Source organism: Populus trichocarpa, chromosome 18 (assembly GCF_000002775.5).
Source record: "Populus trichocarpa isolate Nisqually-1 chromosome 18, P.trichocarpa_v4.1, whole genome shotgun sequence".
Taxonomy (NCBI): domain Eukaryota; kingdom Viridiplantae; phylum Streptophyta; class Magnoliopsida; order Malpighiales; family Salicaceae; genus Populus; species Populus trichocarpa.
The window spans coordinates 8,249,593-8,263,261 of NC_037302.2; the positions used below are offsets into that span (position 1 = coordinate 8,249,593).

Genomic DNA, 13,669 nt, shown 5'->3' on the forward strand with positions numbered 1-13,669 from the left:
TATCTAGATTTTCTTATTATTATTTTTAATAAAAAAATAAAATTTAAATTTTATGGAAATTGATTCAATATGATTCGGTCATTCAATAACAACACAGATAACTGGTAAAAACATAATTTGACTTAAAATAAATATTTAAAATGATAATTTTTATAAAAATTAAGACGGTAACATATTGGATTAATTCGGGATAACCCAAATTAACATGTCAATCCACATACAGGTTCATGAGACCATGATAACTTCATAATAAAGAAATCAAAATAAATTATGAAACTCAATTTCCAATAAACTTAATGTTGAAAGATAAACTTGAAAAACAAAATCAATTAAAAAAAAAATTACTCGAGTCAATTCATGTAACTTATCAAATTTAAATTATGTGGGAATTCATCAGATGTGACCCGGTCAATTTAACAGATTCAAAGATAACACAGGTGACTGGTAAAAATATAATTTGACTCAAAAAAATATTCAAGATAATATTTTATTTTATAAATATTAAGATGGTAACATATTAGATTGATTCGGGATAACCTGTGTTAACTTGTCAATCCACATACAGGTCATATGACCACAAGAACCTCATAAAAAAATCAAAACAAATTATAAAGCTCAATTTAAAATAAACTCAATGTTGAAGGGTAAAATTGAAAAACAAAATCAATTAAAAAAAGAACAAAAAAATTAATCAAATCAACTCGAGTTAACTTGTTAAACCTGCGACCCAGGTTATGAGACTGAGATAACCCAATAGAAAAAGAAAAAAAAACAAATTATAAACCTCAATATTTAATAAACATAATGTTGAAGAATGTAATTAAAATTAAAAAATCGATTAAAAAAAACACAAAAAAACAACTCAAGTTAACTCCAATTAACTAGCTAAACTCGTGACCCAATTCATGAGATAGAAATAACCTCATAGAAAACAAACCGAAATAAATCACTAAACTTAATTCTCAATCAATCTGATGTTGAAAGATAAAATTAAAAAAACAAAATCAATTAGAACATAGGGAAAAGGTTCAAGTTAACAAATCATGAAACTCATCAACACCAAAATCAATTTTCTTATTGTCAGAATGTTTCTACCATCAACTTTCACTCTTTTCTTTTATTTTTAAAAGATTTTTTTCTTCTCTCAAACTCAAGAATCGAAACATAAACAAAATAAATTTTTTAATCAAAATATAAAATGCTAAAATTAAAAAGACAAAAGAGTCATCGAATAATATGTGGACAAACATAAGCTCTTATCCCTAATCAAGTTCAAAAATATAATCAAAATATTTAACTCTCAATAATATGCAAATAGATCATACCATAAACTAAAAACATCACAATCAGTACATGCAAGGATACAATTAAAAACATCTCAATAATATGGTATGTGGCGAATAAAAAGTCATAAATAAGAAAAAGAATTTGATTACATAATAGTTTTTAGGACTAGAAAATAAAAAGAGAAGGAAAACAAATATTTCGTGACAGTCATCTTGGACAGAGGGCCAAGTTATAAACGTGGAATAAATACATGAATTCGGTTAAAACGAAACACAGACTCAGTCAAAACTTTAAGGAGTGCAGGATAAAACCCAAACAAATCAACGAAATGACACACAGCATAATTCAACATCCAATTCCCACAAGACTTTATTCATCAAATGTGCTCATGAATCCACCGAGAAAGCCAGCTCCGTTACAACTTCCACACAAAATCTCCCTTTTACCTCTGCAAGGAAATACACGTTTAAGAGATCAGCTTACTAAGAGCCATGGAGGAAGCTCATCTGTTTGTGGATTGGTCAAACCAGAAATTTGAAAAATAGCTAGCTAAGACTACAATGTTTTAAATCTTGTTAAATACAGGCTGGACCATATCCACCCAGGGAGAAGGGTGCATGAGATGATACATTTCCTTATCTAATCCAATTATCGGCACCTATATTTAGTTTAGCAAGCAAAAAAGGCAGGTGTTTATGAACCCAGCTCGTGAATACCTCAAGGTTCTTTCTCAGTGAAAGCAAATGTTTTGAACTCTACAGCCTACACAGTTTTTGAAAATGGTAGATATTTTGAAAGAACCACATTAATGTGGTCAAGCTTGACGGAATGATATAGCAATTACTGTTAGTAGTACTTTTACTGGTTTATCACTATGTAGCTAGCAGATAATTGTGAGAGGACAACTTGCTTCCTTTACCTGCAGAGCCAACATAATCCACCAGCTTTAAACTGTCCATTGAAGTGGTCCATAGAATTAACTCCCGAACCTTTGCATTGAGTACACGATATTGCACCTGGTAATGTGATAGAAAGGTATAAAGTTACACGAGCTAAAACTTTCTTAGGATAGTATTAACAAGCGATTACAAGCTTTTGGCTCAAGTTAATGAAGATGACACTTCACAGAAAACTCATGCAGGGTATCAAAGGGAAGACAAGATCCCAATGTACAATATTCTAAATGAACTATGGAACCGTCTGGATCAATGGGAAAGTTCTGTTTGTAATTTCATTGACCAAAAACTTTGTGAAGGATTAATTATGCCAGCAGGAAATCCAATAGATAATTTACATCTGTAATCACATTAAACAATCAGTAATGGTTTATTGCAGACATCAAGACCAAGAAAGCTCCATCCAATTTGTATGGAAATCAGCATCAGCATGCATACCAGGAATGGAAAGGAAAGCGATGCTAAAACAGAATGAAATTCTAAGAACAGCAAATCATAAGACAAGCATGCATAGATTGAAGCTCTACTTCTACAGGGCCACATACAGCAAGTACAATTGCAAGAAACTTGCAGCCGAGCTGTCAAACTGACAAGAAGACACGACACTGAAAATATAAGAATCCAATAAAGGAGAAATGAAAAAAGAAAACACAAAGTAGATATAGGGAGTAAATTACAACTAACCATTTCCATCACAATCAGCACAGACTATGCTTTTTGGTTTGGTGCCTTTGGAGCTTTTGTTACTACCATCTGTAGCCTGTCAAACAAATCTGAAGTGACTTTCCGGAAAAGAGTATCTCAAAATAGAAAAGAAAAGAGTAGGAGAAGACAATCAAGCTTCACACATTGTCACCATGAAAAGTATTATGTGAACCATAGGCATTTAACATTGGCAGCTGGCCATGGAAATATTACAACAAATGTCTAAAATCTAAATATATTTCAACATGGTGTTAGTCATTTAACTCCATATCAGTTTGGTGTTAGTGTTTTAACTTTAGAGTGTTTGAATCTTTTTAGTTTTGCATATTCTTTCAGGAATTTGAATCTTTATAAGCCCACTTGTTGGCAGCCATGTCCCCCGTCCCCTCAAAAGGTCAGGTTGAAGCCTCTCTTCCTTCTTCTTTTTTCAAGTATGAAAAAAACTTTTTAACTTAAATTGAACAAGTGGTCATTTCTTTTCTTTACAGGGATAGCAATGTTACTGTAAAAGCATCCCACATTCCCCCCATTGTTAGTTTTACTTTAACATACCCATTAAGGATCGTTTGATTAAAGATCTGTCAGACTAATCAAACTTGGCAACAGCAAGATTTGATAAGAGCCCACATGAAGATTTAGGAAGGCAACGATAAATCCTCGAACATGCCAGACTGAGGTTTAGAGAAGAAGAAAACCCCACCCCTAATGCTCGACCTATAAATTATGCAGTACAAAGTGGATTGAAAAGGTGATGCTTTTTATGATAAATTAAAGGCATTGCACTCCTAGGTGAAGTTGAAGAGCAATACGCACAACAAGATAAGCCTAAAATGAACACTTGGGAACACATAAAATAAAAACAGACAAGCAATTCTTGTTGATCAATTAAATTGAGATGAATGGAAAGTTCCATTCATAAAGAGAAAGAGACATGATATGCCAAAATATACTATTGAGTCTAACAAACTCTCACTTTGAAATGGTTTGAATGAAACCAGTGAAAAAATGACCTCCTGTTATCTTGTGAGTTTGAACCAGTCCATAAGAAAATAAATGGTTTCAATCTTTATGCTTGGCAGAAAAACATGGCAATATAGTTCCCCGAAAGGCCTTTGTCCAAAAAAGGTTTCTCATGTTTCTCCATTAATATACATTAAGAGCCAACAAGCACTTGTCGCGGTTCTGACAGCAAGTTAAAGTATTGCAAAAGCAAAAATGATGATTTAACTCCAACTACACTCGCTAAGTTATATCAGACTTGGGATTATTACTTTGATGTATGAAGTTTGATCAATAACAACTCTTTCAAGGCTCTAACATAGCAATTACCCTACAGAGCACTCGATGAAAAATTAGAAAAATAAAACACAGGAATCTTTAAAAGAAAGCATAATTATGATAAGCACACTCACCTTGACCTCCAAGGATGGAAATCTACAGGTATGGAACACTGGCTTCGCCCGAAGAAACTTCCCAGCAACCGAATTCCCAATGAATGCTGCTTAGCATGATAGAAACCCAAATACTGTCAACGTTTATTTGAAAGAGAGAGGAGGAGAGTGAGAGAGAGAGAGAGAGAGAGAGAGAGAGTTGCCTGGACGTTTTAGAGAAACAGAGGGGCAAAGAGGTGTTGAATTCACAACGGTTGCCATTCTGAAGAGATTGCTATCGAGGAGGATGAGATGGAAGAGTTCTTGCGAAAGTGCGTTTCAATTTTCAAATATTTATTTTTTTGGTGAAAGAACAGGGAAGGGAAGGGTAGGGAAGGGACTCATCAGATAAGGCTCCCTCCTTGCTAATTTCATTGGCCCAACAAAAAAAAAAAAAAAAAAAAAACCTGAAAACCAAAGGCGTCGTTTACAAGATTGAAACATGTGTCGTTTGAGTTTTTAATCCACCAGCCAAAATCTGCTTTGTAGTTTTTTCACCCATTTTTTTATTGATTGAATATTTTAACAAATGAATCTGACTTTTTTAATTTTCTATCAATGAACTGCGTATTCCTCGTATTTTTCAGGTTTTTTCAAGTGAATTTGCTTTCAAAATTTTCTTTTTATTTATAATTATTAAATGTGAAAATTTTGTTTAGGAATTAATTGATGTATTATCTATATATCTTTTTACCATAAACTTAAGTATGAACAGTGAAAAATATCATGAAAATGATTTTTATGAACCAAAATAAATGGATCGATGAATAGATGAAATATCAGAGTTTTAATTAATAAAACTACAAAGAAAAATGAAATACTGCCCGCCAAGTAGTGTGAAGCCACTTGCCATTCATTATAAACCTAGAGTATGTTTGAAATTATAGTAGAGATTAGTTTTTAAAGTATTTTTTGTTTAAAAATATATCAAAATAAAATTTTATAAAAAATCATTTTGATATCAATACAATAAAACAATCCAAAAATACATAAAAAAATAATTTAATGTTAAAGAAAAATTCAATTTTTTTCAAGACATGAATTGTTATTGATCCACACACATATATATATACTTAACAATTTATTATAATCATATCTAGAATGATTATCAATAAATGTTAGTGGTTGACAAAAACATGTGTGCGTGTGTGTGTAGACTTAATAATTTATTAGATCTTTTATCATTTCTAATAAAGGGTGTTAATTGTATCCAATAAACAAGTTTCATATGATTCATAATAAAATAGATTAAAATATCTTTTTTTATATGACTTAGTGATCCTTATTTTATTTATATGACCTAATGATGTAGACACCTCTTAAGATACATTAAAATTAGATTTGAATGGTTTGCAACTTGACTTAATAAGAACATGCCTTGGAGAATTGACAATCAAATAATTAATGTTTTCTTTCAAGTAAGGAGTGTCAAAGTAATAAATAACTTTGCAAGACTGGGGTTGATCCATGTGGAGATTAAGGATATAGAACCACAAATAATAAAAGAAATAGAGTTAAAAGGATCTAAAATATCTGATATTAATGTAAGGATTTAATAGAGATAAAACAATTGTTAATGTTAGAGAATTACTCAACTGGAAATCATTCGCAAATGAGGATCTAAATGGATGTTTTATCATTATTGGCTCGGTTTAAGTTATTAACATGATTATTGTAATAATCTTTAATTATCTTATTTAAGTAACACCAACACTTATAAATATTGTCAAATATTCATGGTGTTAACTTATGTCAACAACAAATCAATATCTTTTCATAGCACAAATGTCGGTTCTCTATACGATAGGCTATGAAAGAATAAAGTATTTGTTGTGTTAAGAATTATACACCACGAATCAAAACTCACCACTAATCAAGACTCACCACAAATTAAGATAACAATTATAACGCATGTTAACAATAAACTTTTTTTTAATGTAAACATTAAAGTCCATGTTGAGTTTGTACTATATTTATTCTTATATCATTGAGTGCTAGCTCTGTTTTTTTTTATTATTATTATTATTTCAGGTGTTTATGTAACTAACATAGGTTTTCTTTATTGAGTTTAGTGCATAGAAAATGAGGTATGACATTTTGTTTATAAAGAAACCTAAAAATCCTATAAATTATATAGTATCAATTTTCCCCTTAAATAATATCACATATATTATTTCAAGAAAAATTTTTTAATTTATTCAATCAAGTCCCTTCTTGATTTTTTCTAGGTCTGGAATTGTAATCCCCTATATTAATTACATTATAGTCTTCAATTTCTAAAACTTATTTACAATCAAGTCACTCTTGATTAATCATCTTATTTTAATTTTTAACAAATGGTTCTTATGTGTGTGACTCATTAGGTTCTCTGATAATTTGTCCTAAATATAAATTATGATCCTAAATAAATTAAATAATTTAATTTATTATCAATTCAATAATTGACTGATTTATATTTAAAGACCAAGTACAATGTTTAACAACCTATTATGATCCCTCAAATATTAGAAATATTATAAGTAGTTTGATTTAACATTTCAGTTACTATTTTCTTAGTGTAATTATTATTTATTCACCAATAATGTTTTATTTAGACATTATAGCATGAAGTATGTTCGCTTTGTTATATCATTTTTTTTCTTAACACTATAGTCATTGACTCTTTGAATAAGATTTGGAACTCTTTTCAAATCTCATTTTATCTTGATCAAGAATCTCATAATCAATACTATTTGAGAACATTTGAAATATTTTTGCTAATTCACCTAGGGTGAAGAATCCTTTCTTGATTACTCAAATATATTCAGATAGTTTATGTTATACCCAATATCTTCTTATTTTTTACCTTTTATTAGGACAACATACAATCAAGATCAAAGCATAACATTCTCTATATAAGATAACTTAGTGATTTCAAGTCTAATGATCATTTGCATAACTATTACATGAACATTTTCATAGACATAAAATGATCTTTCCATATAAAACTCTTATGCAGGTTTGTTCAATGTATATGTTATCTGACAAACATTTACATATTAATTTCAAGTATCTTTCATACCTTAGTTTTTTAGAACAACTGCTTTCTTTCATCAAGGAAGAAATATAATATTCATTGGTCTCAACAATTCTAATTAATGTTCAATTTTAAGAGAACATATTAACCAAGAAAATTTATGAACAATACTTTGATACACAGGAATCTCATAATTATAACAACTTTATGATTTTCTTTACAAATCATTCTGTCTCATGAACTTTATCTTTACTCTAGATTGATTAATAAAATATGAATGAATATTAAAGATAAAAAATCCTTTATTAATAATAAATATATTTTACATGAATAAAATCAGTATTACGTGTAACCAACCGATTGGCTACATGACATATTTACTTACAAATGAATCTTTTCTTGATCTTTTAAATACCTTTATATAGTTTATGTTATGTCCAATATATATTCATTTGTTATCCTTGATTAAGATAACATATAGTCAATGTCAAAACATAGTACTTCTTATATAAGATAAGTTGTTGATATCAAGTTTAACGATTACGCACACAACTATAATACAAATCTTTTCATACACATGAGTAATCTTTCCTTACGAAAATCCTCATTGTTGGCAGCTTTTGTCTCAAAAGTTTAGAATCAATGTATGCTAAAGAGTCTCCACATTATTGTGATAAAAATTAAAGGGTATTTTTAAGATTTAAGAAATTTATAGTTATGATATATAGTTAAGCTAAGCCTGAATAAATTCCTTCTTGTGATAGCTTTTTCATATATAGAATGACTAACAAGTGCTTTTAGGGCACATGTTAAAAAATCATCGTATTAGAGAGTTGAATCTGGGTTTTTTTTTTTTTTTTGCTATAAGAAATAATTTTGAAGTAAAAGAGTATATTGATGACAGATGAACTATAACTCAACAGCAAAGTTGCTTTTGATTAATGTTTGAGTAAAGCCTACCAACCCGACACGGACAAGGACTCTATAGGGAGGAGGGGACTTGAATATGGGAGAAAACATTGGGATTTCTCCTAAAAATCGCTTGTAACATTTTTTGAAAAAAGGTATATAATATTGATAATTACATTTTGATCCATTCAGAACCATCGATGAAGGTAAGTGAAGTAAAGGGCTTAGCTTCCGAGTCAGTGAGTTCTCTCGACCATGACACTCTCCCTGCGAAGCTTGCTCCAGGCCCTGTGCATTTGTATTGCCCATAGAACACAGTCCTGCCAAGAAACAAATTATAGCAAGGAACCCGAATAATTAACGTCATTAGCAATATGCTTCCAAACACACACACTCTATCGCATATTACCATCTAGTTATACATGGGCAAACAAGAAAAGCTAGCATAAACATTTTCTTCCCTTTCATTTGTTTTCCCCTCCCCCCTGACACGGTGGCCAGAGGCTTTCAGCCTCTCGCAAACACATCCTACATCCTAATGATGTTTTTTTAAATAATTTTTCGTGTTGAAATGCATGTCAATGATATTTTTTATTTTTTAAAAATTATTTTTGACATCAACACATCAAAACGATCTAAAATATACAAACCATATTAAATTTTAGTAAAAAAAAAAAATTAAATTTTTTGGGAACGCGGTTTGCACCGCGTTCCCAAACGGTTTCTAAAAAAAATAGCTCTTACAACGTTAAGTTTGATATTGTCCTCTCTATATGGCTTATAAGGTTTTACTGCTGATTTTAACTGTTCTATTTGTCAAAAAATCATCTCAATTCAATAATTTAAATTGTTAAATGAAATTTCAAGATATGATTGAAAGTCTTTTGAATTTGAAACTTACACAAGTCTACATTACATTATCCTTGATTTTTATCAAATAAATAAAGATAATGAGACTTGAACTTGTAACCACTTGCTTATCAAAACTCTGATACCATATAAAAGAACCATCTTAATCTAATAGTTTGAATTATTAGGTAATGTTTTAAGATATGATTTATATTATTTTTTAGATATAGTCATATCTCATAAATAATATACACTTATTAACGTTTTTAATTAAATGATTAAGGATAAATATATGCCATGCATGTGGTGAATTCCTTAGCATTTCTTACTGAATTATAGTTGGAAATGCAGAGAGAGAGAGAGAGAGAGAGAGAGAGAGAGAGAGAGAGATTTACAATTCACGGTTAGGATCTCCCCAATTATACCAGCCCTTGGGAATGATGATGTTGTCCATGTAAGTGTAAGCAAAGACGACCCGAGAAAAGGGGCCCCACGCCCTCCCAAGGTAAAGAGCGCCTGACCCCGTGACCTTACAGTTCACAAATGAGAAGCCCGTGTCTTCTAGAAGACTACTCCTGCCTTGTGCCGTCAGGGCCCCAGTGAATTGAGCTATTGCATGCACGTGACACCCCTTCATTCACACCATATGATATCGTTAATTATTTAATACTGCCATGTAGGACAACGTTACATCAACGACACAACTCCTTGCATCCTTAATTTCAGTCAAGAGGTTGTAATGATTTTCTTCTTCTTTATTCAACTTTCAAGACAATATTTTATGACTTTAGTCATAGCTACCGCCAAATCTAAAACAATCCATAAATTATTATTTTTTTTGCCTCTGGTCATCATGATTTTTCTCAATTTAATAAAGGATTGAAGATTATTTCTTGTTTTATGAAGCAAATTAACATTCAATAGTTTTGAATCACAATTAGAAATGATATCTATTGGTGTTGTAAATGGTAAGTTATAGTTTTCATTATTTTATTTCATCCGAATTTAATTGGAATAATATATATAGATTTATTAATTTGTAATTAAATAGCTATTTTCCTTCCTCAGAAAATAATAATAAATCACAATTAAAAGTAATTAATTAGTAATGAATGATTCTAACCTCAAATAAGGACAACCCGTTGCCAAAAATGAAATCCACAGAACCTTCAATGTAGCAATCCTTGTAATAATGCCTGCCCACATGATCATATAGTGTGTCCTGCGCTCCCAAGAATTTGCACCCCAGGAAAGCTGCTGTATCTGCCGATATTCTTAATGCCACTGCTTGCTGTCCCATGGCTCCTGGTGCCGGCAGCGGCGCCGTGTTCTGCACCGCAATTTCCCTTACAACATGAAGCACTCAGAGCAAATATAATATATATTTTGTAGGTTCACAGCAAAATATATATTACCTTGAACGTGATGTTCTTGGCAACAAAAAACGGGGAATTCACAGCAAAAGTAGCCGAACTGTAGGTTCCCATAGGCTGTCCTCTAGCCCCTGGTGTTTGAGCAGTGTCTCCCCATTGAACAATTGTATTATCTGCTCCTGCTCCTTCCATGGTTATGAAGGATTTTAATGGAGGTATATTCACCTTTTCTCTGTAAAAGCATGCAAGAACATCTATCCTTGATCAATTTTCATTAATTTTGAAGGGGAGTTTTGTCAGCTAAAACAAGCTACAGTGCCTGGTTGATCCAACAAGACTCATACCGACAATTTTGAAAAAAAGAAGACTATTATATATCTATGCTGGTAGTTTATAGTTGCTTAAGAGTTGTTAACCACATAATTTTCTAGAAAATTAAAGTAAAAAAAAAACATGGAAGTTTCCTATTCAATACAATATTTTTCTAGTAAAGAATATATTTTTGATATTTTCCGCAATTTTTCTTTACAAGTTTTACATTTAAATAAAAAGATAAATAATAAAATATTTTTCATTTATAAACAAGCACTTTTAATTAGCAACATCAAACATTATATATATTGAGTCTAAAAACTTTGGATGATATCTAAAATTTCATGATAGCTTAAGGGGGTTATTATAATTTATCCAATTATCATTTACAAATGATTTAATCAAAATTTATTTTATGTTTATATTAATAGTTAGTCGGTTGGAAAATTATATTAAATTACAAAATAAATACCAATTAACATTTTGGACATGTGTAAGAAAATATATTGATCAAGGAAAACCATAAAGTTTAAAAAATTCTTTAGGCATAAAAAATAATAATTATTCAAGATATAGAGTGGGGGACCCATGCCACGTGGCCTTATTCCAATCATTGAGATTGACAATAGCTTTAAAATTACAAAGAATTTAACAATATTCCATCTAAAATTAGGTGAATCTCACTTTCCCTGGTAACTGACATTGTTAGTTTTTTTTTTTTTTTTCTGTTATTTTAATTCTAAGTGGAATGACATATACTTATTTTTACTGAAAATAATACATTTGTTATAGGCTTATAATTTATTCGAACAACAATATGTATTTAATGACTTTATGAAATTCAAGATTATATATATTATGTAATTTGTTGATGAATTTACTATCTCACTTTATAGCTATGAATTAATAAAGTAAAATTTATTTTTTGGATTTTAGAACTCTGAATCTTGGGATGAAATAGTAAATTTGTTTAAATTCCTTGTCAAATTCCTACATAAATAAAATACAATTAAAGACATATTACTAAAAATTGGTAATTGAAACCAAACATAAATAATCACATGTCCAACAATCATATTCCACAAGGATATCTAAAAATTTCATACCAAATAATCTTTATACATAATTAATGTCAATTTTAGTAAAAAAAAAATAATTTATCATGAGATGTTTTAATTTGAAGTGATTTCATAAAAAATAATTAGGAAAATCAGTAAAAAAAAAAAACACATAAAAAAGTCATCTAAATCTAAAAATTTAATTTTTACTGGATTAGATTTGATGAATAGTTTTTTTTAATATAAAGTTTTGAATGAAAGTCTTTTGAGAATTTTCATAGACCTTTATTATTTTTTACTTAATTTTATTAATTTGACAAGAAAGAATAAGGATATTGATGAGCACTTAAATACTAAATAATATAACTATCTCAACAAAAAAAAACTTAAGCTTTTAAATAATATTATAAAAATGGTTTTATTTTAGTTTCTAATAAGATACCTTTCAAAATCATTTTTCTATAGAAATATAAAACTGAAGCCTGCTAAAAGTTTGAATTAGTGGGTTGAGGGAGCGATTCTTTGAACAGCCGTTGTGTTTAGAAATTCAGCTGTGGAGGAACCATCAATTCAATGCATGAGGGTTTCTTATAAGTGATTTCCTGGTGAGTGTTAGGCAGATTTAATGTTGGTATTTGAGAGAAAATCTGCCTTGGAGAAAGAACTAAGCGAAAACAAGGATTGATTTCCTATCGCTTCAAAAGGTATAACAACATGAAAGAACATACACAGGCAAACTCCAGAGATGTTTCAGCAGAATCAGACCAGTTTGTAAAGGCTAATGCAGAAGACGCGATGAGGAAAATTAAGATACAGATAATAAATTATTATCATAACCCATTAAAACTCACTTGTAAACTCCTGCACGGATTTTTATGATCACCCTCACAAGATTGATGAAGGGAAGAGAATCAATTGCCTCTTGAATTGTTGTGAAGTCTCCGGCGGATGGATTCTTAGCGACAATAAGGGTGTAAGAAGGGAATATCTTATTCTTTGCTGCTTTGAAAACAGAGTGTTTAAGACTACCAACGAACGTGACCCACTTCATGAATTGCTGCTCCGAGAATTGAACTCTGCTCGCATTCATCATCGGTTGCACTCCCCGAGGATTTCTTGTTCTTAACCCTTTGGTGTGGCATAGTGTTTGGCCGGAATTGAGGAGGAGAATAGTAAGAACGAAGAGGTGGACAGAGTTGTATCGACAGTTTGACATTGTTGCATATGAGAATGAGAGAGTGTGAGCTGTGAACAATGGCAAGAATATTAATGCTGGCTGTGGCTGTCGCTGTCGCTGTCGCTGTGTGGTGCTGCTGTGTGGTTTATATACCTAATTTGTTTTCTAGGAGGGTAGCCTATTCCACGCCATTTAGGAATCTCTGCATTTGAAAACATAATACCTAGAACTAGAACTACTACCAGCCAATAACATGGTGCCATAACTTGAATCTATGCTCTTTCACCGCCAAACCAAACCACTATTTTGTTATGGAGGGCACCACTAGTTTTACTTTACGTGGAAAGGGGTGTCCACAATCATACACATGAGGGAAGAGATCACGGGCGGCGCTTCCGCTAGGAGACAGAGAGGAGCGAACAATCTAGGCCACAAATGGTAGCACTTTTTGTCATAAAAAAATGGACAGATACGATTTCAAACAGCCCGTATTCTTTTTCTTCTTGTTTTTGTGCTCGTGAACCTGAGCTTCTGTTTGTGTGTGGAGGTGAATATTCGTTATGGAATGATGGGCTTTGTTTCCCTGCATACCCTCTT

At 30.9% G+C, this 13,669-nt stretch overlaps 2 protein-coding genes across 2 annotated transcripts; both read right to left on the reverse strand.

The window, feature by feature from the left end:
* Window positions 1–1,392: 1,392 nt before the first annotated feature.
* LOC18107674 (protein BUNDLE SHEATH DEFECTIVE 2, chloroplastic) lies at window positions 1,393–4,719 on the reverse strand. The gene is made up of 5 exons (XM_006371912.3): window positions 4,543–4,719; window positions 4,361–4,446; window positions 2,928–3,003; window positions 2,207–2,303; window positions 1,393–1,735 (listed from the first exon to the last, which is right to left on the reverse strand). The coding sequence occupies exons 1-5, from the start codon at window positions 4,598–4,600 to the stop codon at window positions 1,657–1,659; spliced, it is 396 nt and encodes a 131-aa protein (XP_006371974.1). The 5' UTR covers window positions 4,601–4,719; the 3' UTR covers window positions 1,393–1,656.
* Window positions 4,720–8,304: 3,585 nt separating this feature from the next.
* On the reverse strand, window positions 8,305–13,363 carry LOC18107673 (probable pectinesterase 53). The gene is made up of 5 exons (XM_024589934.2): window positions 12,747–13,363; window positions 10,568–10,757; window positions 10,276–10,482; window positions 9,548–9,783; window positions 8,305–8,623 (listed from the first exon to the last, which is right to left on the reverse strand). The coding sequence occupies exons 1-5, from the start codon at window positions 13,109–13,111 to the stop codon at window positions 8,476–8,478; spliced, it is 1,146 nt and encodes a 381-aa protein (XP_024445702.1). The 5' UTR covers window positions 13,112–13,363; the 3' UTR covers window positions 8,305–8,475.
* Window positions 13,364–13,669: the final 306 nt, after the last annotated feature.